Genomic DNA, 27,522 nt, shown 5'->3' on the forward strand with positions numbered 1-27,522 from the left:
AATGACGAGGACATTTACTCATAACACCAAGCGCAAACCAGAATAACCAAAACTCCCAAAATATTTTTATTCATATGAACTTGAGTTTTATATTGTTTAATGAATTTTTTAAATCAATGGAGAGGTTTTAAAGACTTAAATAGATATATTATATTTATAGACTGGAGGACTCAGTATTTTGTAAAGATGGTAATTCCCTGCAAGTTGATCTGCTGTATCTTTCAAAATTCTGAAAGTTTTTGCTTGTTTCTGTGGCACTTGTTCAGCTAATTCTAAATTTTATATGAAAGTACAAAGAGCCCAAAACAGCCAAGACCTTTATGAAGAATAAAACGGGAAGACTTGCCTTACCAGATATTAAACTTATTGTAAAACTACTAATTATAATAGTGTGCAACTAACACATAGACAGGCAAATTAAACAACAGAACAAATACAAAGCCCTTCTAGATTAACATATTTATAGAGCTAAGATGTATGAGGGAGGCGATAATGTAAATTAGGGGGAATGAACAATACAAACAGGAGCATATTTTATTTACTACACTGCTTTTTTCTTTATGTAACGTATTTTGGCCCATGTAGACCCCATCCTTTCTTTTTAAACAAACTACATAGTATTCTGAGGTAAAAAATAAGGCTACATATATACCTTGTTCTTTGTATCACTCCTCCATCCCTCAAAAAAACAAAACAAAATCATTAAAAAAGTACAGGGAGAAAACCTGAAGATTTTTTCCCTTTACCTTAGATTAGGAAAGGCATTTCTAAAAACTAAGCAAGATATCTACACAAAAATTTTTAGAATTCTGCATGAATAAAGATATTACAAAGTTAAAATTTAAAACCCAAAAACCTAAGAAAAATATTTATAATATATGGCATGCCATACCCAATTTAATTATGTATAACAAGTGCCTACAAATTAATACAACAAAACTAACAACCCATCATTATTTCAGATCCGCATGTTGATAAAGCTGTTTACCTTATAATAACTTATAAACTTTATATATATTTGTGTGGGATGTTTTGTATCTATATTTTACTTTATGATAAAAAGGTAAACAACAAACAAAACAATACAGCAGAAATGGGCAATGACATAAATGGGAAATTCAAAGAAAAAAACTAATAAATTCCTTTTAAATTAGATAAAAACATTTTAAACCTTACTCATAACTTATAAAAATGGAATTTAAATAAAAGTTAGTTTTATTTGAACATAAATAATGACACATATTTGGTAAGAAACAACATTGGCAAGAGTGTAGACCAAGAGGCACACATAGTTAGTAGATCCATTTCTTGGTAGGATAATAAACAATATCCATCAAAATATTAAATGGATTATCTTTTGACCCAGGAAATTGTTCCTAGGAATAATCCTTTAGATAGATGTATTTGCTCAAGTAAACATAGGTATGCTTACTGCAGCATTACTTAAAAAATAATTATAACTGTGAACTCTACAATCAGATTATCTAATGTTAAAACCTGGCTTTGATACTTACAAGCTGTGTGACCTTGGGCAAGTCACTTACCTGTCTGTGCCTCAGTTTCCTTATCTGTAAAATGAAGATGATAATATTACTTAACCCTTAGGGTTTTTCTGACAATTAAATGAGTTACTATGTAAATTTCTTAGAATTGCACCTAGTATATACAGAGTATTAGTTATCAGCATTACTATTAGTTATTAGTATTAGTTATCAACATTACTATTAACAATCTGAGTATCAGCTAATAGAAGAATGGTTAAATAACTTATGCCATATCCAAAAATATTTACACCAAATGTCTTCCTTGCTATATACAAAAGATAGTTCACAAAGCCAAAAAATGGTCATTAACAATCTTAGAATATTTTAAGCAATAAAATAAAAAAAATCATGTTTGTATTAAATATACCTTAACTTACAAACTAAGTGCAAAGTGATCTTTCCCCACATTTTATACTACTAATCAATAAAATATAACATCAGAATGCAAAAGTCATGTGAAACTGTGTGCATGTGGAGACAGTCAACAAATTAGTGGGACTGGCAGCTCAAAGTAGCACTGGCATACAAATAAAAACATTTAAGGGTTAAACTTTACCCCTTTCCTACATTGTGTATCCTTAAAACTACCTTTCTGGAAACAGAACAAGTTAATCTTTTGCAGTCATTGGTACTAGAATTCCAAATTTCTTGTTGAAGAACAATATTGCTGTGTTTGGGAATACTATCGTAAAACATCTAGTACCAAATTTTAATAACTCACACTACTACTTCATGTACTAATATACATGAAGTACAGTAATAGAGAATACCCACAGAATTCTAAGCTGTATTCATTCATCCAGCAAATATTTTCTTAATGAATGTCATTTGTCAGAAAATGTGGCAATAGCTGTGAAGTCTGTCTTCACAGAGCTTACATTTTCACTAAGGAGAGACAATACAAACAAATGGACAACTAACTACCTGGTATGATTTCAGGTAGTGAGAAGTGTTATGTTATGGCAACTCATACAATACAGACTGCAAATGTTTCCAGAATTCAGGATAGAAAAGATCAGAGAACTCTACTTGGAATAATAAAGGGCTTAGGACAGTGTTGTGTGCACAGTACTAGCTCCCTACCATTATCATTACCAGCCTTAATCTTCATTATTTTAGCCGTAAGGTCTAACAGATGAGAAGCTGTACAGGGAAAAGCTAGATGTGCTGTAGAAATAGTTTCAAGGCATAAAAACATAAGAAGGGAAGACAAGGATGAGCACGGCAATCAGTGAGACACACAAAAAGTAATCTGATCGGAGAAGAAATGATACTTGCTAGGTAGGAGGGGCCAAATAAAGGGAGTCTTTAAAATTAAAAACAAACAAAAACCTTTAGAAAGCACTTACTATGAGCAATTCCTTCCCTTTATCTGGGGTCCATCTCAAAGCAAAAGTAAAGACATTAGGTTTGAAACAGGCAAACTAGGAGGCTGTTACGTAGGTTTTTGAAAGCATTGGTTTAGGAAGGTCATTTCGACAAGTTGTGTTTTTAATAGATTAAAAAATAAGAAGTTAAAATGGCAAATTTTATGTTACATGTTTGTTTTTTTTTTCCACCACAATTTCTCTCATTTTTTAAAGAAGAGAGCTGAAGTCCAGAAAGCCGCTAAAAGATGGAAGCCTAGACCAGGGTGAAGGCTGAAGAGGGGGCCACTCGGGTTACTTGGAATGGCTGGGTCTCAACAAATAGTAACAGGCGCTCACCCACTTCTTCAGAGAGATAGTGAGAGAATCAAGAAGCTGGAGGGAAAGACAGGTTTACAGCACGTGAGGGAGACCCAGGTAACCAGATCTTTTAATTCCCCGCCGCTCCGTTTTTCGCTCTAATCCTCGGGGTTCTAGAGCCGAAGAGCTGGACTAAAGGCCCGGCTGGACGTCGGCTATCGGCTTTCCCGGAGGTGAGGTCCCACCGTCCTGGCTGCAGCTCTATATCTTGGAAACTGCCAGCCCCGGCGCCAAGGGCAAATCGTTACAGTGCTCTCGCCTGCCCATTTCTTACCACTACGGAGTCCCAGACTTCCAGCCGCCGCCGCCAGTACAACAAACTTTGCTTCCCGGACCCGTGCGCGCGCTGCGTGCAGATTGGATCCACCACAGCCAATCCCGAAACTTGCGGTCGCTAAGGACAGGCTGCGTCGCTGCCTTGGGATTGGTTGTCGACATGTGTGTGTCGCGCCTTCTCTGACGATTCGAACAACATGGCGGCGGAAGGTAGTAGTGATTCCCAGATAAGACGAAGAAGGCACCGGGATGCGGAGGAACCGGAAAAAACGGAACTCAAAGAGAGAGAACTGGCAGTGGCCGTAGCAGTGGCCGAAGAGAACGACGAGGATACTGAAGAGCGCTGGGTTGGGCCTCTACCTGTCGAGGCAACATTGGCCAAAAAGAGGAAAGGTAGTTACAGACATAGGCACAGGGCAAGATGGAATGTTGCGAGCCTCGAGTGGGGGAGTTAAAGCCAGACTGAAAAGGGATGGTGTTTGTGAACTTTTGTGCCATCAGAACAGAGGGTCCTCTTCTTATTTCTGGCCCTTTATATTTGTGCGTGCTCCCAAAGTAGGGACTTGGCCGCAGTGCGGCGTCTTTTTGACCATATGAAACACTATTAATCACAGATTTGTTATAGTAGATACTAGTGCTTACTTAGGCCAATACTTTGTTTCTGACGCCTCTTTTAATCCGTACAGTAGCCATAAGAGGTTGGGATATATAATTCCAGTTAGTAGATGTGAAAAAGAGTACTGGTTCTCTTAGGCTTTTAGTTCAAGAGTGGTGGGAGTGTGGGGACTCAGGGCGGGGCTGTGGAGACGACAGTGCCCATTTAGAATCGTAAAGTGTAACTTGATCATTTCAGCCCCCCCTTTTCAAGTTAGTGAGCTTTCTAACCAGGGAACATAAGTTTCCTGAATCACATTTTTATCAGAAACACCAGGTCTGTGGTTTTCAAACCATACTCCTTGCATACCGTGGCATGAAGCATTTTGCCTATAACGTAGAAGTGTGGCAAAATTTTATCAAAAAGAGTAAAGGGATAGATTAAGTTTTCTTTTTTTATGTTGTTTTATGAAATGTTTTCCTTAAACGTGTAAGGTCATTAAAATGTGATCTTTTAAAAATTCAAATTTTACTTTATCACTCTTCCTACTTAACTCTTAAGTGATTTCTCATTATTTTTCAAGGTTTGAATTCCCTTTGATGGCACGCAAGGCCTTTCATGATAGAATCTCTCCTTATCTAACTAGCATATATCCATACTTTTCTCTCCTAAACCGTTGTCATTTCTCCTCTGCACGGGCCATACGAAAACAATTGGATGACTGTTGGGGTGTCTTGGTGTCTCTGTACCTGGAGTATTTACCCTCACCCCTTCACTTGGCTAACTTTTTCTGTGTGTGTTCAGCCTTTAGCACTCAGCTCAGTTATCACCTGCTCCAGGTAGTCTGTGACTTCTCCAGTCTGGGCTAGGTTTCTAAAGCATATTGCTAATAATTCTGAGATAATGGTTATCGCACTGAATTTACAGGTAGCCTTAGTATCCAGATTTTGAAAAAGCTTTTTTGAACCTGTACATTGACATCAGTAAAGTGCATTACCTATTTTTTTACTTCCAAGTCTATTTTTTTACATCCAAGTCTAAGAATTTTTTATTACACTTGCTACATCTTGAAATTGTTTATTTATTCATGAGATTGTCTGATTAATGTTCCTCTCCACTGCTAAGACTGTAAGCATTTAAGAGCAAGTTTTACTCCATTGCTTTGCATATAGTGGGTACTCAGTAATTATTCACTGAATGAATATTACAGTGTTTGTGCTCTTGTTTGTTTTATGGAATTAGAATAATCTTGTATATTCTTTTTTATGGAAATAAGGGGGAAGAGAAAATCTAAAAATATCAGAGCTGATATTAATGTTAGGAGACAGATCTTAGAATCTTAATACAATTGAGACAGATATGGAAATTATGAGGTGTGAAGAATCTTCACCGTTCATCAGATGTTTATTGTATTTAAGCCAGTAAATAGTGAAAAAAATTTTAAGTTTAAAATATACGTGAAGTGTTTTTTTAAAAATATTTATGATTTTATCTAAAAGGATGAGTTTAGTAATATATTTAAATTTCTAGAAGTGGAACTGTTTTCCTTTAACATATTCTTTGGATATTGGACTTTCACATATATTTTCAGAAAAACATTACAAATGATAGGGCACTACCTGTAATTAAACTGATGAATCCATAGTCAAGGACAGGGACTATGTGTTATTCTTTATGCCCATGTTTTCAATAAATATCTCTTCAACAAGTAAACTAACTCAAAGGAATGTGTATCAGATAGGATTAAATTTAATTGCATATTACAGAAAACCCCAAAATAACAATAACATTAAAAGAAGTCCCAAGATACACAGTCTAGGACTGATATGGAGGCTACAAAGGAAATGTAAACAATTTGCAGTTTTCTGTCCTAGCATCACTAGGGTGTGGCCCTCATCTTTGTCCTGGGTGAGTATTAGAATTACAGTGCTCATACTCCAGTTCCAAGCTGTAGAACTGAGGAAGAGAAGTACACCTTTTGAAGAAGACTTCTAGACTGTCACACATTTCCGCTTTTATCTCATTGGCGTAAGGTTATACCTAACTGCAGGAAAAGGTGAGAAAGGTAATCTTATAGCCTGGATGTCAGTGTGCTCATATAAAAACGTGGGTTCTGTTACTAAAAATTATGGAAAAAGTAGTTCATTGGACATAGCTTTGAGTCTGCTAGACAATAGTTATAAAAAAACTAAAATAGGTTATTTAGCAATTTTTATAGGCATATTTGGAGAAATAAAATTGTTGAATTTTTTCTTTTGCATTTTGAGGGAGTCATCGTCGATCAATTGTTAGATTATTTTTATTAAGTACATACTTAATGCCATTATTTTACTAGTAAAATTGTTTATATTGGAATCAATATTTTCTCAGATTATCACTCTTACAAATGTTTTGCCCCTAGAAAGTGCTTCAGAAGCACTCAACTGAATATTCTGTAGGATTCTTTCAGCTCTGAAAAACCCAGTGGCAGTGACTTCAAAGAGGATTAACGCCTTAAAGATAAACTGGAACATCTTATAGATGGCTGATGGTGTCTTATGACTTATTTAGGTTAACACTAACAGTTGGATCTATGTGGTTAGGAAGATGATTGTGATATTTTTATGAAGTTTTTTGGTTTTGTGATTGAATGGAACTTTCATACTAAGGCACCCATTCAGTTCCTAAGTTCTGGAGACAGTTAAGCATCTATATAATACCTAAGAAGTTGTGCCTGACTAAATAATAAGGCTGTGTAGTACTGTGCAGTATTAAAAGTTACAACTGACATAGAAGACACTGGATTTTTATTTTCATTACATATGGAATAGGCAGAAATTAAAATCTAGATAAAAATACAAAGCAGAATTTAGAAAATTCTAAATAAATTATGAAATAGCATCTGGTTCCAGTTGTTAAAAATAATTTTTTTCCTCAGTTCTAGAGTTCGAAAGAGTCTATCTGGATAACCTCCCCAGTGCATCCATGTACGAGCGCAGTTACATGCACAGAGACGTTATCACCCATGTGGTCTGCACCAAGTAAGTCTATTCACATTTTTTGAATTTTTTTCTGAGAAGAATTTTTCTATATGCTTCAGTTTTGACACGGACTTATAGGAGTAACTTTAGGACGTTATGGGTTTCTATTCAATTCCAAAGGTTTTGTGATAGTTTAAGTTAAAGGCCTACATGTTCTTTTCCATATTATAAAGGAATGCATTCTCTGAGATAGAACTCTTTAGCTTGTGTGTATGTCTTTTGGAAATAAATTCCAAAAGGGGATGAACCAGGTAGTGTCTGAGCTTTCCAGAAGGGTACATTATTTAAAATGAGTTTTTTTGTAGCTGGCCTCTTCACAGTACTAATGGGGAAAATGATGAGAACTGAGACGTGCTGAAAATGTCACAGGACCTTGAGAATGAATGGGGATTTGGAAAAGGATGATCATCATAGTAATATTCTACTGTATGTTAAGCTCATATTATGTCCAATACTGTTTTCATAAATTATCTCATTTATCTTAAGAACAATCTGATGAGGTAGTAATACAATCTACATTTTATAGGTAAGGAAACAGGTTTAGAGAAGTTAAATGGCAGATGAGGCTGGAGAAAAAAATGCAAGGGGTAAGTTCCAGAGAGTTTTCTATTCCTTATATGGATTTTGAATCTATCGGGAGAATAACATCAGATTTCTCTCTTTTTTAAGATTTTATTTATTATTTATTTTTAGAGAGAGGGGAAGGGAGGGAGAAAGAAAGGGAGAGAAACATTTATGTGTGCAAGAAACATCAATTGGCCACCTTTTGCATGCATCCCAGCCAGAGACTGAGCCTGCAACCCAGGCATGTGCCCTGACCAGGAATTGAGCTGATAATCTTTCACTTTGCGGGACAATGCCCATCCAACTGAGCCACGCCAGTCAGGGCACAGGCGAGATTGATGGATTTAAATAGGGCCAGAATGGATACTGTGAAAGCAGTATAATACTAGCATAGAAACCTAGATGAGATATGGTGGTTTCACTGATATTGGGAGTGATTATAGAAAGAAGTAGGTGAATTACTTTACTCTTTGGATCAGTCTGTTTTTAATTTCTCAGAAACCATTTAAAATATAAATTTAATTAAAATATCTTTATATTTCATTTATAGAATAATTCTGACCAAACTTTAGCACTTTTCCTAGTCCAAAGTTGTCAGGATATAAAGCAGCATATTGGACTGGAACTGCTATCACCCCCTCAGGGTTTTGTTTTTTTTTTTTTATAACCCAGGGCAGCAAGGTGAAAATTATAATAGAAAGATTATGGGTTTTGAAGTTCAGCAGATCTGATATTGAATGCTACTCTTCAGTTTTGGACCTAGGGCAAATATATTTAACATTTTAAAATTATTTCCTAACTCGTTAAATGGTAATAAAAAATACCACCTTAATAAAGTTGCTACAAAGATTAAATAAGGTAATGTGTATAAAGTACCTGAGATATACTAGGTTTCAATAAATGATTTCTATTTTTATACACCTATAGATGAGTTGATTCTGTGCAAAATCTTTTTGATAATTTAAATAACCAAAATACCTTGGATAGGACACAAAACAAACTTAATTTTAATTTTGCTGTGTATGGAAGTAAAATGTTGAGATTTAATTATTTATGAATTTCTAAAAAAATAGAACATTTTCTCTGTGAAAAGACTGTCTAGAAGGTAACTTTTTTCTTTTTGATTTAATTTTATTGTATTTTTTTCCATTGCCATCTAGTCCCCTTATACCCTCCCCACTCCCCAGCAATTATCATACTGTTGTTCATGTCCACAAGTGCTTTTTCCTTTTTGCTCAATCCCTCCACCCCTTATGCTCCCCCACCTTAGCTGTCATCTGCTTTCCATCTATGAGTCTGTCCCTATTTTCCTTGTTAGTTCAGTTTGTTCATTAGATTCCACATATGAGTGAGATCCTATGGTATTTGCCTTTCCCTGACTAGCTTATTTCACTTAACATGATGTTCTCCAGGTCCATCCATACTGTCACAAAAGGTAAAATTTTATTTTTTTTTAGGGCCAAGTAGTATTTCATTGTGTAAATGTCCCAGAGTTGTTTTAGCTACTTGTCTATTGGTGGACACTTGGGCTGATTCCATATCTTGGTGATTGTAAATAATGCTACAATGTACATGGGGGTGCATATGTTCTTTCAAATTAGTGTTTTGGGTTTTTCTGGATGTATTTTCAGAGGTGAGATAGCTGAGTTGATTCATTTTTAATTTTTTGAGGTATCTCCATACTGCTATCCACAGTGGCTGTATCATTCTGCATTCCCACCAACAGTGCAAAAAGGTTCCCTTCTCTTTACATCCTCACCAGCCTTGTTATTTGTTAATTTAGCTATTCTGACGGGTGAGATGATATATCTTTGTGGTTTTAATTGCATTTCTCTGATGATTAGTGACATTGAGCATCTTTTCATATGTTTATTGGCTATCTGTATGTCCTCTTTAGAGAAATGTCTATGCAGGTCTTTTGCCCATTTTTTAATTGGGTTGCTTGTTATTTTCGTATTGAATTTTGTAAGGTTTTTTTTAAGAGGGTAATTTAAAGACCCTAAGTTCTAGTGATTCCTAGTGAGATTTCTTTTCTTTCTTTTTAATGTCAAATCCTAGTTCAATTCTGAGCCTGCATCTTAAAATTAAAATTTGTACAACAGAAACTATTATGGTGTCCAAAACAGAACTTCAAAATTTGCAATGGACTGTCTATCCTAATATAGTGCCCTGCCCAAGGGAAGATTTTTTTTAAAACCTAATATGAAAGAGTCAAGAGATTCTCAGTGAATGATTGCTTTGTGGTATTGAATAGATTTGTTTTCAAAATTGACTTTTACAATTTTATATATGCAGGACAGACTTTATTATTACTGCCAGTCATGATGGACATATTAAGTTCTGGAAAAAAATAGAAGAGGGAATTGAATTTGTTAAACATTTTCGCAGTCACCTAGGTAAGAATTTCACTCTTGTGTGTGGGGGGAGGCTCTCTCAAACTGTACTGAAGTTCTTTCAAAGTGTTTTTTTTCTTTGAATCATGTGCATTTACTTCATTGGTATTTGATGTTTTAATTTCATTTATCTAAATAGGAGTTATTGAGAGTATTGCAGTTAGCTCTGAGGGAGCATTGTTCTGTTCTGTGGGTGATGATAAAGCAATGAAGGTGTTTGATGTAGTGAACTTTGACATGATCAATATGCTGAAGCTTGGGTAAGTCTTTTTAAATTACGTGTTTTTTAACTTAGTGAAATAAATTTTAAACTAAACTTCGCCATTTTATAGGTGTATCTAAACAGAATGTTACCATTCCATTAAAAAATGTACTTTGAATTTCACTTGGGAAATAGTGAATCCTTGTTATTATGCTATTTGGAGGTTTCTGCTGTGGTTTTTTTCATTAATTACTGCAGAAATGTCCAAACAGCATCATGGCAAGAATTCATTATATCCACTTAGCACTATTTGATAATAAGGATCCATTGTTTCTAATTTGCTGGTACTTAGAATTAACTTTCTTGTTGTGCTTATTTGAGTTATATGGTATTGTGTTCTTATAAAGTTTGTGCACATATTTGGAAATGAAGTTACTTGGTGGTAGTTTTAAACTTTGAAGTGTATTGATACCCTAGTTTTCTGGTTAAGCTGCACAGTAATGAGACTTAATGCTTTGTTTTAAGCATGTCTTTTTTAAGATTACATACTGAATTCATACATAAACGTAAGTGAATGTCAACTTGAAAAATGTAACATTGTCAGAAACAGTTTTGAGACTCGTCTTAGTCAGCTCAGACTACCATAACAAAAGACCACAGACTGGGCAGCCTAAGCAACAGAAACTTACATTCTCTCCGTTCTGGAGGCTGGAAAGTCCAAGATCAAGGTTCCAGCAGGGTATGGTTTCTGGTATGAATTCTCTTCTGGGTTTCACATTGTGTCCTCATTTGGAACAGGAGATGAAAGGGGAAATGATTATCTCCCTCTTTCTTAGAAGGCTGGAGGCCTGTGGTGGATCAGCCCCACCCTTGCAGCCTCATTGAACCTTAATTACCTCCTAAAGACTCTGTGGCCAGCCAGATACAGTCACTTTGGGGCTTAGAGCCTCGTCATATACACTGGGTGTGGGGCTGGAAAAGATTGCAGTTCAGTACAGAGCAGGACTTCTTTTGGAATTTCCTTTGAAATCAGTGTATAATTTGCTAAAGGAAATCAGTCTCATTATTTCTAGTCAGAACTTACTTTTTGACTACAAATAGAAACACCTGTTGACCAGTGTTATCTTCTTCCCAGCTTTGTTTCCCCACGTTACCTATTTTTAAAAATCAAATCTATTCAGAAATATTGAACATTTGCTACCTTTGAGGATATTGAAAGAGTATTTCTTTTTTAGACTTTAATAGAAATTCTAAAAGAGGAACCCAAAAATGTTTTGAGTACCAGCACCATCATTGGAATACCTGTGTAACCGCTCAGACTGATTACTTTGGAGGAGACAGTATTCATTTGAGTGTATAAGTTTGGTATATGACTAAATCCCTCGCGGTTTGGTTTTTTTTTTAAGATTTTATTTATTTTTCAACAGAGGTGAGGGAGGGAGAAATAGAAGGAGAGAAACATCAATGTGTGGTTGCCTCTCACTGGCCCCCTACTGGGAACCTGGCCCGCAACCTGGGCATGTGCCCTGACAGGGAATCGAACTGGTGACCCTTTCGTTCATGGGCCAGCATTCAATCCACTGAGCCACACCAGTCAGGGTCATCCCAGTTTTTTTATACTCTGGTTATCAGGTAGCATGTTCAAAGCTTACAGTTTTAAGATCAAATTACCAATAATTAGACTGTAATAATAAAGTGTAATTTTCTTTTGACCAAAGTTATAACTAAAATATTTTGACCTGTAATATTTCAAGAAGGGAGAACATACACTGTTACATTCTAATGTGTTACACATAGACTGAGACACAGAGGTTGAGAAAGCGGTGCCCCAGACTGTCTTAGGTCCGAAGTCTAATTAGGTTTCCTTATTTACCCAAAGAAGTAAATGGTCTTTTATATGCCGTTGTTTTACTTACAGTTTGCTAAAACGTCAGAAGTGATTATCAATGCACTGATGAGGCCAAAAAGAGAAAAATTAGTAACTGTTCTTACTTGTTCCTCCCTATTCTGTATCTGTCTCTCTCTTTAGTTAGAATCTAAGTCCCACCCAAGGACATTTTTTTCCATTGGTTTAGAGAGAGAAGAATGGAGTTAGAGAAACATCCATGTGAGAGAAACATCAGTTGGTTGCCTTCTGTGCTCCCCAACTGGGAATCCAACTGGTGACCTTTCAGTTCCAGTGTGATGTTCCAACTAACTGAGCCACACTGGCCAGCGGTCTCTCTGCCTCTTTTGAGCAAGGAATCCAGAACTAGCTAAATCACTGGTCACACTAGCCAGGACGTTTTTTGGTGCTGAGGGTAGAAAGGAATGGTTATTACTTCTTGTATTGATCTCTTTTCCTCTCAATATTTTATTATTTCAGCTATTTTCCTGGGCAGTGCGAGTGGATCTATTGCCCAGGGGATGCCATATCATCAGTCGCTGCTTCTGAGAAGAGTACGGGGAAAATTTTTATTTATGATGGTCGAGGAGATAACCAGCCGCTCCATGTTTTTGACAAACTCCATACGTCACCTCTTACTCAGATACGGCTAAACCCAGTTTACAAAGCAGTAGTGTCTTCTGACAAATCTGGAATGATTGAATACTGGACTGGGCCTCCTCATGAATATAAATTCCCCAAAAATGTGAACTGGGAATATAAAACCGACACAGATTTATATGAATTCGCCAAGTGCAAGGCTTATCCATCTAGCATATGTTTTTCACCTGATGGGAAGAAAATAGCTACAATTGGTTCTGATAGAAAAGTTAGAATTTTCAGGTTTTTAACAGGAAAACTCATGAGAGTCTTTGATGAATCACTAAGTGTAAGTGCAATTTAAATTTAATATTTTAGTTTCCTGAAAATGTCTTTGTTTTGTGCTTTTTAAAAAAGATTTTATTTACTTGTTTTTAGACAGTGGAAGGGAAGGAGAAAGGGGGTGGGGGGAACACCAGTGTGTGGTTGCCTCTCATATACTTCCTACTGGGGACCTCGCCTGCAATGCAGGCATGTACCCTGACTGAGAATCAAACTGGCAGCCTTTTTGTTTGCTGGCCAGTTCTCAGTTTGCTGAGCCAGGGCTGTGCTATTTCTTTAAAAGGTATTTTTTTCTGGAGAGAGGCATTTATATTGGTAAGTTTTTTTCTCTTAGCACATTAAAGGTAGTGTTCAGTTGTCTGCTATCTTGCATTGTTGCTTTTTTTTGTCTTCATGAATGGCACCAATATCTGTTACATGCACATGCCAGAAACCTGAGCTGTCCTATTTCCTTACTACTCTTATTTATCATGAGTCCTGACAATTTTACTTTCTAAATACACTTTAAATCCATCCATTTCCTTTCAGCACACCCCTTACTGCCATACTTAATGATCTTTCTCCTGGCTTATTATGTGTTCTTCTGCTAGTATCTATTCTGGCTTTCTCCTGATCTGTTACCTTTGCTACATCCAGAGTAATCTGTTAAAAGCACGTATCTGATCATGTCATATTTTGAACCTTTCAGGAGCCTCCTGTTATTAGAATGAAGACCAAAATGATGGCTTTCCACATTGTGGTCCCTGCCTACTGTTACAGCCTAGTGCAAATCACCTCTCCCTGCCTCTTACTCTAGCGATTTAGGCCCTGCTTCAATTTCTTGAACATTATGTCTCTTTTGCCTGGACTGACCCTTCCCTCCATTTTCTCCCATTATTTGTTGAACTTATCCTTCAAATCTCAATTAAAAGGTCACTTCTTTGTGAATTTTTCACTGTTCATGCAATCTGGGACATCATTTTTTTTTCTTTTAAAGCTTTTGGTATGTTCTTATTTGATTACTGTGTATGTATCAAATCTAGTAGACTAAACTCAATGTAATCTATGATCCTCTTATCTGTTTTGGTTTGTGATTATATCTCTTGCACTAAGAATAGTATCTGACCTGTAATTACTGCTAACAAGAATTTGTTAAAGCATACTATTGGAAAATGAGTTTATTCATGCAGTCAGCTGGTTTTTATGGAAGCTTGGGTCTCATCAGCTGTTTTTGTCAAGTGGTTCTGTAACTGCTAATGGTGTGTGGAATCCTCTTAAGAATGTGGGTTGATCCTTTGTAGCAGTGTTTACTATATGATAGTGTTGATTCCAGTCTTGGTAGTGACTAATTTACATTATATTCCCTGAATCAAGCTCTTCAGAAATGCTGTCACTCTTGTTAGTCACATTCTTGTTTGGTGGCAAGTGGTATTAAGTTAGGTGGAGTATCTGTCTGAAGTAATATGAATCTAGACAAATGTGAAATTCTGTTTGCTAGTCAAATCATCCTAATGACTCATTTTCTTGTTGGAAGAAGATGACTTTCCACTATGCTTTTAAGAAAGGGAGAAAATGCTCTGGTTGGGTGGCCTAGTTGGTTGGAGTATTGTCCCAGATACCAAAAGGTTGTGGGTTCAATTCCTGGTCAGGGCACATAAATGGGTTTGGTCCCCGGTTAGGGTGTATATGGGAGGTAACTGACCAGTATTTCTCATATTAATGTTTCTCCCCTCCCTTCTTCTCTCCTCAGATAAGGATTTTAAAGTAAAAAGAGAAAGCTTTGTGATGTTTTTTTTTAGTGGCGGCTAGTAATTTAAGTATAATTTAAGAACTCTTTACCAACTTGCAGCTCTTCTAAGATGTCTTAAAAAAAGAAATACTAAAATCCTAGTCCCCGAATATAAATCTTTTAACATACATATTCTGAGATGTTCTATCCACTCTGTTTCTTCAGTGTTGTCTTCAACATTTGTTGAAGTGATAGAGTGAAGTGGTAAGAGCTCAGCAGGAAAGCATATGACAGGTTGAGACTCAGAATGAGAAAGTTTGTAAAACAGACAAAAAAGAAAATGCCAGTTAAATTAGTTACAATGGTAGCGACTAGTAAATGATGGAACTTCATAGTTCCATGTTACAGGGGGAAGTTCGACCCAGTTAAGAATCCTCATTTAACAGACAAGAAACTTCATTGGATGGTGTGAAGTATGTTTTGGCGTTTGTTAACTAGAGTCACTGCATATGGCCACCCAGCCGTGTACCACAGAGGCCCTGCAAAAAGGCTAGAATTCTATAGAAAGATTCCGATGTGTTTGTTGGGTTGGATTAACATTTATAAAATTCTTACTTGTGGTCAGATGGCCATCTACAAAGTCTTGAAACTGAGTCCTCTCTTTAGCAAGAATAATCAGGGGTCTCTTACTATAAAAATGTAGTCCATCGTCTAGGCTGTTTCTGACACATGAAGGTATAAATCACTAACATATCATATATCTGTCTCAGAGACTGGAGAAAAGAAACTAATGGCCAGGCTTTTTAGCTGGTTTGTAAAACCGTTCCCTAACATGTATACCTCCTTTTGATTTTTGGAGTATACTGTTCTTTCCATATATAAAAATGGGAGATTTCCAGTTAACACAGACATGGGGGAAAAAATGGGTAGAAGTAGGTGGATCATAAGTCTCGCTTATTTTTGTCTGAAATAGAGAGCTACTTTTGAATTCTGCTCTTTGATGCCCTAAATGTCTAGAAAACTGAATGTAAAGGTCATATCTTTTGGAAGGTTTATAGTGTAATAATAGTAATTGGATGTTACCCCTGTTTTTTAAATCACGTATTACTTTTAAAAAGTAAACCAAATTTCTAAACTAAAGTGTATCTATTAAAATAATTCATCTATCCTATATCACATTTACTTAATGACAGTCCAACTGTAATTGTGCTTTGTGTCAAAAGATTTGAAACATTTTCTGAAGCATCATGAAATTGTTATATGTTAGTGAAATAAGAAGAGTTTATTCATTCAACAGAAACTGAGTGCTTATTATGTCAAGCCCTGGGACCCTTATAGAAGGACCTCATCGTAGTCTATAGCTGTGTCGTACAGTATAGTAGCCACCAGCCCCGTGTAACTCTTGAGCACTTGATCTGTGCCTAGTTCAAGTTGAGTTAAATTGAAAGTATAAAATAGAATTTCAAAGACATAAGAAAAATAGTTAAATTGCTTACTTTTTAAATGTTAATATTTTGGATGATATATCGGGTCAAATAAAACTATTAATTTCACCTGTTTCTTTTTACTTTGTTTAACGTAGCTACTTGGAAATTTTAAATTAGTTATGTGGTTTGCGTTATATTTCTACTACAGAGTGCTAGTCTGTAGCTTATACAAGGCAGCAGAAATATAATAGTTTCTATAGAGAAAGCAGTAATTATGACTAACTGGTTTGTTTTTGTTTAATTAGAAGAACTAGTTAGTATAAATGTTTTTTATGCTTGAAATATACTTTTTATTTCCTGCTTATGGTGTTTAGAATCCTCCTTAAGATGTAAGTGCATAAACTGTCAGTTGCTTGTAATGTGCACTCTGCTTTTATTTGAATCCTCCTACCCTTTCTTCTGCAGCTTTTTTGTTAATTAATGGTTTGTTTCCTAGATGTTTACTGAACTACAGCAGATGAGGCAACAGCTACCAGACATGGAATTTGGCCGACGAATGGCTGTGGAACGTGAGTTAGAGAAGGTGGATGCAGTGAGATTAATTAATATAGTTTTTGATGAAACTGGGCACTTTGTGCTATATGGAACCATGCTGGGCATTAAAGTTATAAATGTGGAAACAAACCGGTAAGCTTTAATATGATGTATGTTTTTTAAAAATGCATTTATCGGGGACCATTTCCTCTTTCGGGGAAACAATGGGAGTTTTGTTTGTTCCAAGACAAGTGGAATGGTCCCAAATGTCTAAACTTAACCAAATGTTTTGACTGGGTTTTTCTGTGGTCTTTCTGTTTATACTCTTATGTAAAAAGTTTCCACTCATGTTTGTAAAAGAAACGGAAAGAAGATATGCATAGTTTCAAGGTTTTTTTTAACAAGTTATAGTCTGTCTTTTGCTTATTGATTTAAATTAGCCTGGTTCATGTTAAATGTTGCCAAATATTTTAACCACAGAATTCGGCATTACATCCTGCTAGACATAAAATCAGAAGTTAAAATGCATGAAACCACAATAAGCCTTTTGTGCAAACAGTCCATTTGGTCTTAGTACAGAATAGCTACAATCAGATACTATCACTGAAGGTAAATGAGAAGTACTTAAAGCACTATGTTTTAAGGAGAAAAAAATCTTGTGCTGTACCTTCTTACATATAAATAAATTTATATTTAGTTCTGCACAACACAGAATCTTTGAAAGTTTGCAGATAGATTAAAATAATGGGACTAGGTTAAAACCGTATGATTGAATGATTGTATTTAACTTGAAAATTATTGCTACTTACCAGTTTTAAATAACCTTCAGAGGGCAGGTAAAGAAACACTTATTAAAAACCTTTCACTAATTATTTTGTACAAAGATAAAGGATAGTTGAGTCCCAGCTTTTATCTGTAAAGCTGTTTTAACTGGAATTAATTCTCATCATTTTATTGTATAAAATACTGTATTTTTCAGGTGTGTGCGGATCTTAGGCAAGCAAGAAAACATTAGGGTGATGCAGTTGGCTTTGTTTCAAGGAATAGCCAAAAAACATCGTGCTGCTACTACCATTGAAATGAAAGCTTCTGAAAACCCCGTTCTTCAGAATATTCAAGCTGACCCAACAATAGTCTGTACGTCTTTCAAAAAGAACAGATTTTATATGGTATGTATAAGAACCAAGAGATGGACCTTAATGTTTCTTCCAGTTTGGTTGGAGTTTTATTTTCTTAGCTTGTGCTTTCAACTGAAGGGAATGTTGGCAATAATAGCAGACTTTCTAAACAACCAGAACACCATCTTATAACATTAATATTGTAGAATTCTTAACTAGGACTTGATTTTCAGTATTTCTGTACTGTTTTCCATTCTGTTTTGAAATATTTTCAACCTGGATTCTATAACTATTTATGTTTGTCTAAGATAATAGGAAGTGGTTATGGTAATAATTGAATCCAAATAGTCTTCACTATGGGATTTTAAAAATTCTTATGTGTTTTTATTTATTGTACAGTCTTTACAGTCGAACATAATTCATCTCCTGTGAACTTGCACAATTTCTTCTCTACACACTTTAAAAAGCTTTTGACTCCAGTGTGTAATGTTGCCACCTTAGAATTGTATATTCCTGAGGGTTTTTTTCCTAGAGAATTAAAAGAACTCCGCATGTTAATTAAAATTGGGCTCAAAATCAAAGTACGAAGCTATCTGGGTGTAGCATCATCCTAACTGTTCAGCCAAGCAGAAAAGTCTATAAAATACAGAAACCTCTGCCCTTGCACTCTGTCCTTCACACTGTCTCAGAGACTTTCTAAGGCTCAAATGTGATTATCAGGCCCTCACATATTGTTATTTTGTAACAGCATTCATGAAAAAAAAAGTTGATTCCCAGTCGGGATCACTGTCAAAATGGAGTTTGCACATTCTTTGGGTACCCTGGTTTCCTTCCATATCCCAAAGATGTGATTAACTGCATATCTGAATTATCCCAGCCTAAGCGAGTGTGAGCGTGTGTGTAAGTGGGAGTGTCAACTGTGATGGAACAGTGCCCTGTCCAGGCATGATTCCTGCCTTCAGCCCTGAGCTGCAAGGATAGGCTGCAGCCACCTATTACCCTGAACTAGAATAGGCAGGGGGTTGGAAAATAATTATATTACTGGTTCTTATTAATTTTTTAAATTTAGGTACAGGTCACATTTATTTCAATGTTTAATTTCATCATTCAATATTAGCAGTGTTCTGGATTTTTATTTAGAAGTTTGTTGTGTTGTGATCAAAAGTAATGCTGTGGGAACTAACAGCCTGTGGTAAAATTGGTGTTGTCGTACATTGTTTTCATGATAGTAGCAGTTCCCAAGAACCTGTTAATGACCTTAAGTAAGGACTTACTATATTTTTCTGCCTAACTTCCCAGTTATCTATATTAGCAGTTCCTCCTACCTTATCATTCATTTCTACTTCATTTGCTACACTGACCATACTGAACTTGATCTTATTTGTAGTAAGTTCAGTATTCTTTTTTACGTCTAAGCATTTGCACAGGCTATTCCTTTTGCCAGCTACACATACTTCAGACTTCAGCTTTGAAGCCCTCTCTGACATTAACTCTGGATTAGGTGTTCCTGGCTGTGTTGGTGTCACACTTTCAGGAATAATTTGCAGGTATTTTTGGGGTTGCTGACACTGCCATCTCCTCATCATAATATGAAATCCATAAATATAGGCACTGTTTTCTTCACTATTAAGTCCACAAAGTTTTGTGAAGTGTCTGGCCCACTATAGTATACTCACTTATTTGTCTGACATATTATAAGCAGCAGCACTTGATAAATGTAGGAAATAGCAGTTTCCCTACCCCAACCAAGTTTTTAACCTAGAATGGGTACATTCTTTTAAGGTGAGAGTTTTTCTTAAAACTTTCATGCTAAAACTATATTAATAATATATGTTAAAGGAAAATAATTTTTTGTTCTTACCTGTAATTCAACTGTTTTGATAGTAAAAATCACAAAATTCTTTTTCTTTTTTTTAACATTTTATTTTTAGAGAGAGGGCAGGGGAGAAAGGGAAAGAAACATGAACGTGTGGTTGCCTCTTGCACGTCCCCAACTAGGGACCTGGCCCTCCACCCAGGCATGTGCCCTGACTGGGAATTGAACTAGTGACCCTTTGGTTCACAGGCCTGCAATCAATCCACTGGGCCACACCAGCCAGGGCACAAGAGAATTCTTGAAAAACACTAAAAACATATAATTTTTCAACCACTTCATTAAAAAAACTAGGTCACAAGTTACTTTCTTTTACTTTCCCCAGAGTTTACTTTTTTGTTGATTAAACCACAGGTTCCTTTTAAACTTTGAAGTAGAAAAACAAGTCACTCACAGTGTCTCTTTATACAGCTGACATTTCCTTGAACTATCAGGTTTATTAGATGTACATATCTTGAAGCAAAATTAAAATAGTATATATACATTTGTATCCCTTTTTTCGAGTTCAGTGTCATGAAATAAAAGTAAAATTTTTGAAAATTCGAGCTTTAGTAGTTTCATATGTGAATGAAATCAAGATCAGTATTTAAAATTCATATAACTAGTATAACAGACATGCTATTTCTTTGAAAACTGGAGAATAAGATGTGAAGGTAATCATATCTGAGCTTGGTTGTTTATTTGAAATCTGCCCAAGTGGATCAAGGCAGGCTATTGGGGGTGACAGGGCCTGGGGTGCTAGCTTTACCTCCTGAAACTTGGTAGGCACCAGGTATATCTTTCTTGGAAGGAAAGACTTCTACTGACGAAGAGTCAAATAAAAGAAATAGGACTTGAGAAATCCAGAATTTTAACAACTGAACGATTTTTCTGAGTTCTCCCTATACCCTGAGGCTCTGAGATTTCTACAACTGCAGTCAAAATTTGCATTCTTTCTCCCAGGCTTCAGAGTTTAAAGTACATCAGATGGGGGTGCTAAAAAAGGTCAAGATTACTCTTTGGGGTATTTGTTTTATTTTTTTAAGATTTTATTTATTTTTAGAGGAGAAGGGAGAGAAAAATCAATGTGAGAGACAAGCACTGATTGGCTGTCTCTCGCACAAACCCCATCTGGGAACTGAACTGAACCCGACACCCAGGCATGTGACCTGACTGGGAATCAAACCGGTGACCTTTCACTTTGCAGGATGACTCCCAAACAACCGAGTCACAGCGGTCAGGACACTGATTCATCTTTGGATCCTCATCCTACCTAGCACAAGGTCCTACTCATAGTAATAACAAGTGTTAATAGGTATATAGTGCCCTCTATATGTTAACCACTATTCTCTAAGCAGTTTACATCCCTTCATTTAATCTTCGTGATGTCACACCATTTGAGGTAGTTCTTATTATCTCCATTGATGAATGAGGAAATGTAAGAAATGAATTTACTTTCCCAAAGTCAAATACGTATTTGACTTTGGGAAATGACAGCTGGAATTCAAGCCCAGGGATTCTAAATAGTGAAAAGTTAGCAACAGGTGTCAGGTTAAGACACACTAGAAGGCAGAAGTAGGTATCTATCTCAAAAAACCTGCATCTTGTTAAATGTGTACTCAAATAATTCTCACCTAAAAGGATATTAATCCCAGTTAAAATCATACATCTTCATTATATGGGTTTTTCATGTAAATATAATATAACTGCCTTACACATTTTTTTGATAGGAAGTGATTTCTGAAGGATTAATTTTGATGTGAATTCATACTTTCCTCAAATACTTCATTAGAAGTGAACTTTTCTTCATAAATTTTAACCAGATGAAAAACTTAATTCATTCACTCAGTTTGTTTTCCTCCTTTAGTTTACCAAACGAGAACCAGAAGATACAAAAAGTGCAGATTCTGACCGAGATGTTTTTAATGAGAAACCTTCTAAAGAAGAAGTCATGGCAGCTACTCAGGCTGAAGGACCCAAACGAGTTTCAGACAGTGCCATTATCCACACAAGCATGGGGGACATTCACACCAAACTGTTTCCTGTCGAGTGTGTACTGTTTTTGTTGTCTCGAACATTTAATGTAGATGTGTATGTTTGAAGAAATGATGCAACTTAAAATCTTTCTTATTCTGACTTAAGAAATTTTGAAGCACTGAAATGTTTGATAGTCAACCTTGAGGTTTGTGATAACTGTTCTACTTGAAAATGGGAAATTTTATACACAGATATACATACTTAACGGGTTTTTAAAATATGAGGACTAAATATCTTGGCTATGAAGGTGCTGAATATAAACTAAAAAGTGACATACAAACATATATTGGGTTGGCCAAAAAGTCCATTTAGGTTTTTCCATAAAATAAAAGACACATTTTTCACTTTCACCAATAACTTTATCGATGTGGATATTTTGTCAGCTATCTCCTGGGTGGTAGAACGTTGGTTGTTCTCAATGTCTCCATTTGATTGCTATCAACTTCAACTGATCTACCCAATGGTGGAGCATCACCTAGTGAGACATCTCCAGCACAAAACTTCGTAAACCACTTTTGATACATTTGATCAGTCACAGCACCTTCTCCATACACTGCACAAATCTTTTGCATTTCATTTGCATTTTTACCATTTTTGAAATAGTAGAGCAAAATATCCCCAAAATGTTGCATATTTTCTTCCATCTTCAATATTAAAATGGCTACACAAAAATTCACCAATTTTGATTTTTTTTATGCAGTGATATGACAGCTGTCACAATATGGTCTAACAAAATTGTTTCCAATGAAGTTAAAGACAAGTAAAGTGCAACTAGAGCCATCTTACGGAAAAAAACAAACTCTTTGGCCAATTTCGTATAACTTTTACTATTAACTACACATCTAAAATATGATTTGTGACTTGCTTAATATAACTGGCTTTCCTTTCAAAACAAATCCTTAATGGAAGGATGTTTTTACTTCCTCACATTTGCTTGATATCTATTTCCTCTGTCCCAGTAACTGTATTTTTTTAAAGCAAATTTGAATACAACACATAAGGGCTTCCACTGAAAAAAGCAAAAACATATTCAGGACAGTTTAAAAGTATGCAATACCAAGTGCAATAGAATATCCCTGGCTAGTCTTGAAACAAAGTAACATCTTTTAGAACACCTTTATGTAACAGTACTTACTTGTTTTGGATATAAATGTTTTATCACAAAATACCTTGGTACTGAACAAAGAACCAGGCACTTCTAGGCTCCTGGACCATCTCATTTTAAGTACTCAGAACCCAGGTACCTATTAAGCCTGTTGCACCCTCTTGATTTTCCCTTCAGTCCCAGCTCGAAGGTCTGTTACAGGATAATATACCACATTAAATCATCCTGTGGGGTTAATTTTATTTAGAATGCTTCATACTTGGTGTGTCTAATTATCACATAAAGTTGACTAAATTTATAAGATATTTCAAGGACTTATATGAATAAGTCCTTGGTCAGGAATGTGTCACTACCAAAACATTGTTTATAAGAAAACTACCTTTCTCAGGAACTCTGTCAGCCATATACAGCTAACTGTATATATTTTAAGGTGTGTTGGTTATATTTTTTAAGCTGCTAAATAACCTTGAAATCAATACTGTCAAATTCAACTATAATAAGCAATCTTGATTTAAAGATGCTACATTAAGTAATAATAATGTACTACAGCTTATATGCCCTTTTAGCCCTTGCTTGTCCTCAGATTAGAAGAGGTTATGAGAGTCTGTCTGAAACATTCAGAAGACACTGAAAACACCATTAGGAAGCAGAATTGCAAAGAAACTGTCTTAAGATGCTCTGAATACATTTCATATTTTAAAAATGTCTTACTAGGTGTCCTAAGACAGTGGAAAACTTCTGTGTTCACAGCAGAAATGGTTATTATAATGGACATACATTTCACCGTATAATTAAGGTAAGTTATACAAGTTTTATAAATAGTAGTTAACTGCATAACAAGAGGTTTAAACCTAAGGCGTATCTTTTGCTCAAACTTAGTTTATTAGAAAGGAATAGGAAAAATGGACTGTGGACACCAAAAGAATGGTCATCAATATCAGATCTACAATCAAGGACAGGAGTAGTTGAATAATTTCCTTTTTAGAAACACTACAGCAATATTTTATGAACATTGAAAACAGGATCACATAATGAGTAAAGAGTCATGCTGAGATAAACCCAATAACCAAGGTAATTTTGGCTAAGTAATATCTAACGGGGGTCCACACTTTCAGCATCTCTGGGCCACACTGGAAGAAGAGTTGTTTTGGGCCACACATTAAATATACAAACACTAATGAAAGCTGAGGTTTTAAGTAAATTTGATGATTTTGTGTTGGGCCACATTCATAGCCATCCTGGGTAGCATGCAGCCTGTAGCCTGTGGACCTCAGGTTGGACACTGCTGACCAATCTAAAAGTTAGGATTTTAAATAATAGAAAAGCCCAGATGCCACTTAATTTGTAAGAACCACCATTAATACCTGAAGAGCAGAATGAACTCTGCCCAAGATTTTGTTAAGCAGCGTTCAGTAAAATGGATATAGTTCTTGGTTACTGACAGGTCAGAAGTGGCAGGAGGAAAAGTCAAATTTCAGGACTCTGGAGGAATTAGTGAAATGAAATCCAGAAAATCCAGTGTTTAGGGAAATGGAGGGGAGAAGAATGGGGCAGTAACATAAGCTTTATAATATACAGATCCTAAAACACTATTAATTTTAGTTAGATTATTGGGAAAGATATACATGTCTATAAATGAGAAGACCTACGCATTTTCCTCTTAAATTAGGTAGCAGTAGAGCAGTGGAAATATATGATCCAGATTAAAGTATGATTTATGTAGTGTAATAAAATTACTTTCTAGAGTATTGACCAGTTGAGATTTTAGTGCATACAAAGCACTCAACAAATATAACTCCAGAGCACACATACAGAAAAAAACAGTGTAATGTGTTTTTTTTATATACTTTCTGTTAAGGGCTTCATGATTCAGACAGGAGACCCAACAGGTACTGGTATGGGAGGAGAAAGTATATGGGGAGGAGAATTTGAAGATGAATTTCATTCAACATTACGACATGACAGACCATATACACTCAGCATGGCCAATGCTGGATCGAATACGAATGGATCTCAGTTTTTCATAACAGTAGTTCCAACGGTGAGTATAACATCATCATCTGTAAGCCCGAGGTTCATAGATTATGATCTAAGAGTGAATTCAGTGGAAGAGAGAGCTGCATTACTCTGCCGTGATTTATATCTGCCAAGATGTAAAAATGAAAACAATTTAGGTAAAATATAAAATTACCTAACAAATCAGATTTATTTTTATACAGAAAACAATATTTCTGTAATTTAGGGCACTTAAGATTTAGTCAACTTTGCCACTATTTTTTGTACAGTTCAAAACATTATTTTACTTCTGGTCCTGTTTCTCATCTTTAGAATGGAGGGTAGAGTATATGGATCCCCACCCTGGCTGGTGTAGCTCAGTTGCTTAGGCATTGTCCTGCAAAACGGAAGATAAAACGGAAGATATTTGCTGGTTTGATTCCTGGTCAGGGCACACGCCTAGGTTGTGGATTCGGTCCCCAGTTGGGCAGGTACAAGAGGCAACCAATTGATGTTTCCCTCCCTTTCTTCCTCCATTCCCCTCTCTCTAAAAGCATGTCTGTGGGTGAAGACAATATATAAAGGAATATATGAATTATTGATTTTAGGACATTTTCCCCCACATTTTTATATTTCTGAAATAAGAATGCAACTGATAACCAGTTTCATTGTAGATTTGATGGAATACAGTATAAGAATATCTAGTGCTATCGTGCATTTCCACCCAATTATAAAAATTATACTTTATTTTTTGTAATTAAGCAGTAAGCAATGAAGGAAAAACATTTATACATATAGCTACTATCTGCCAGGCACATAGTTTCATGTGACATTCTCAATACTTCTAGTATCACTATACCCAGTTTGAATTAACAGCTGAGGAAACAAGCATGACTAACTTGCCAAAGGTCAAGTAAGTAAGCACAGCCAGCATTCCAGTGCCCCTGTCCCTCCTTAGTGCCAAAGCGCACACTGCTTAAACTAGTCCAAATTGTTTCTTAACTGTGCAGGCAGGATTCCCGCTGAGAACTTTTAAAGCCTTAGCCATGAGTCTTTAAGCTATGAAAAGAAACTTGCCTTTAGCAAACACATTCTAGCTCCCTTTGGTCTGAAAAATGCAGATATTTATACACTATGCTGTGCTTTTACATTTTTACTTACAAACATGGAAATCACTCTAAAAGTCCTCTAAGTGAAATTATTTTAAAAGTAAAGAATATATTTAAATTCTTTCTAACTTGCTCACCCAGAGGGTATGAATGAAGAAACCTGGTTTACCAAGATTTTTCCATTTGTCCTCCAACACAGCCTTGGCTCGACAATAAGCACACGGTCTTCGGGCGAGTGACTAAGGGAATGGAAGTTGTACAAAGGATCTCCAATGTCAAAGTCAACCCCAAAACAGATAAGCCCTACGAGGATGTCAGCATCATAAATATTACCGTCAAGTGATATTTGGGAATATCTTAACACTTCCGAACCTACAAATCATGTTTAAGGATTGCAGTATTGTATTTTTATATTTTTAATTAAATTCCTTTTTAAAACTCTGCCTTTTCTTGAATATTTCTCGTGTAGGAGGTGAAATGGACTAAAGTAAGGTAAAACACCACTCCTTATTTGTAATTTCTTAGGAGACGCAAAACCATACTGAATAATTAGAATGGTATGCATTTTTTCCTCATCTTTTTAAAACATGCCAGTTAACCTGTCCTCAGCGTTTCTTTAAATCCACGAAGACAGGAACTGATAGTATATACTATTTCCTTTCTTTTATAAGGCTTGTGTTCCATGCCAGGTAGTTTTGTCTTTTGATCATTAAGTCATAACTAGTGGTAAATAAAACTTCAGTAAGTAAAAATAAGGGACCAAAGTCCCTTTGGTTAAGAGTGTTGAATTCTTTAATAACTGTCAAATATTCTTTCGAATATAAGAATCAATGAATACCTGAGTCCTTGGTTTTATAGACAGATTCATTTACTATTTTATTTTTCTAATGTAGCTAAATGTTCTATCCTCGAGTTTATACTATTTTGCAAAGTACTAAATATATCAATATTAGTAAGATAAATATATCTTACCTTACTAAATATATCAAAAATATATATGGAGTACAAATTTTTAGTATCTAATGAGAGATCAGTAGAAGTTGTAGAAGTAAAACAATGAGTCCAAAGTCTTGTATTGATTTTTCTCTTCTTCACTTACTCTAACTTCCTAACTGTTCAGAACTACTGCTTCCAATTTCCAGACAGATTTCTTCAAGAACTTCATAGGAGAAACATGTTCAACAGACCTGTTTAAAGACTTCATTCTTACACTTTAAATCTTAGCTTACACTTCTCCTTCAGTTGGTCAGTAGGATTATTTCCTTTATTCATTTTGTACCCCAAACTTTTGTGTTAGAAGAAACAAACTTTTATGTGTTTAACAGCACAGTTTTAACAAATTGTGCTGTTAAAACTGTTTTCATCTTAAAAAGTAGAACTTGAACATGGACATAAAATGACTTTTCACTGTGTCATTTACCTTTCCTTCCTAATTTTAGGTGGTTAAACTTCTCTACCTAGCAATGTATTCATTCCTAAAAGACTAAACCTAAATTTTTGGTAATACTGC

General features: G+C 35.6%; 3 protein-coding genes across 8 annotated transcripts in view; 1 reads left to right on the forward strand and 2 right to left on the reverse strand.

The window, feature by feature from the left end:
* The window catches only part of CENPK (centromere protein K), a 40,129-nt gene extending 36,524 nt beyond the window's left edge, over window positions 1-3,605 (reverse strand). Inside the window, exons 1-2 of one of the 3 annotated variants that reach the window (XM_053657342.1) lie at window positions 3,546-3,587; window positions 1,515-1,568 (exon numbers count right to left, since the gene is read on the reverse strand). The gene's annotated coding sequence lies outside the window, so the exon portion shown is untranslated. Of the gene's footprint in view, window positions 1-1,514; window positions 1,569-2,893; window positions 2,946-3,545 lie in introns of those variants that run through there. The other 2 variants (XM_037150756.2, XM_053657341.1) reach the window with 2 other exon arrangements.
* Window positions 3,606-3,735: 130 nt separating this feature from the next.
* Window positions 3,736-26,450, forward strand: PPWD1 (peptidylprolyl isomerase domain and WD repeat containing 1). Of its 2 annotated transcripts, XM_037150770.2 has the most exons (11): window positions 3,736-3,940; window positions 7,060-7,162; window positions 10,022-10,122; window positions 10,259-10,379; window positions 12,687-13,134; window positions 16,759-16,949; window positions 17,776-17,965; window positions 21,634-21,815; window positions 23,623-23,704; window positions 24,767-24,949; window positions 26,212-26,450. In XM_037150770.2, the coding sequence occupies exons 1-11, from the start codon at window positions 3,745-3,747 to the stop codon at window positions 26,353-26,355; spliced, it is 1,941 nt and encodes a 646-aa protein (XP_037006665.1). In that variant the 5' UTR covers window positions 3,736-3,744; the 3' UTR covers window positions 26,356-26,450. The 2 variants fall into 2 exon arrangements, with proteins under 2 accessions (XP_037006665.1, XP_037006666.1); XM_037150771.2 differs by lacking the exon at window positions 24,767-24,949.
* TRIM23 (tripartite motif containing 23) overlaps window positions 24,943-27,522 on the reverse strand; it is a 39,620-nt gene continuing 37,040 nt past the window's right edge. For 2 of the 3 annotated variants that reach the window (XR_008390116.1, XM_037150777.2), the window contains one exon: window positions 24,943-25,051. The gene's annotated coding sequence lies outside the window, so the exon portion shown is untranslated. Of the gene's footprint in view, window positions 25,052-25,099; window positions 25,301-27,522 lie in introns of all 3 variants that reach the window. The other variant, XR_008390118.1, reaches the window with a different exon arrangement.

Source organism: Artibeus jamaicensis, unplaced genomic scaffold, assembly GCF_021234435.1.
Source record: "Artibeus jamaicensis isolate MK-2021 breed Jamaican fruit bat unplaced genomic scaffold, CSHL_Jam_final scaffold_369, whole genome shotgun sequence".
Taxonomy (NCBI): domain Eukaryota; kingdom Metazoa; phylum Chordata; class Mammalia; order Chiroptera; family Phyllostomidae; genus Artibeus; species Artibeus jamaicensis.

What these genes read in the sequence shown, in the direction of transcription:
- PPWD1 (XM_037150770.2), top strand. Translation starts at nt 3,745, where the DNA reads ATGGCGGCGGAAGGTAGTAGTGATTCCCAGATAAGACGAAGAAGGCAC. An exon ending in ATAAATGTGGAAACAAACCG is followed by an intron (nt 16,950 to 17,775) that starts GTAAGCTTTAAT and finishes TGTATTTTTCAG; the next exon opens with GTGTGTGCGGATCTTAGGCA. An exon ending in ACCAAACTGTTTCCTGTCGA is followed by an intron (nt 21,816 to 23,622) that starts GTGTGTACTGTT and finishes ATGTCTTACTAG; the next exon opens with GTGTCCTAAGACAGTGGAAA.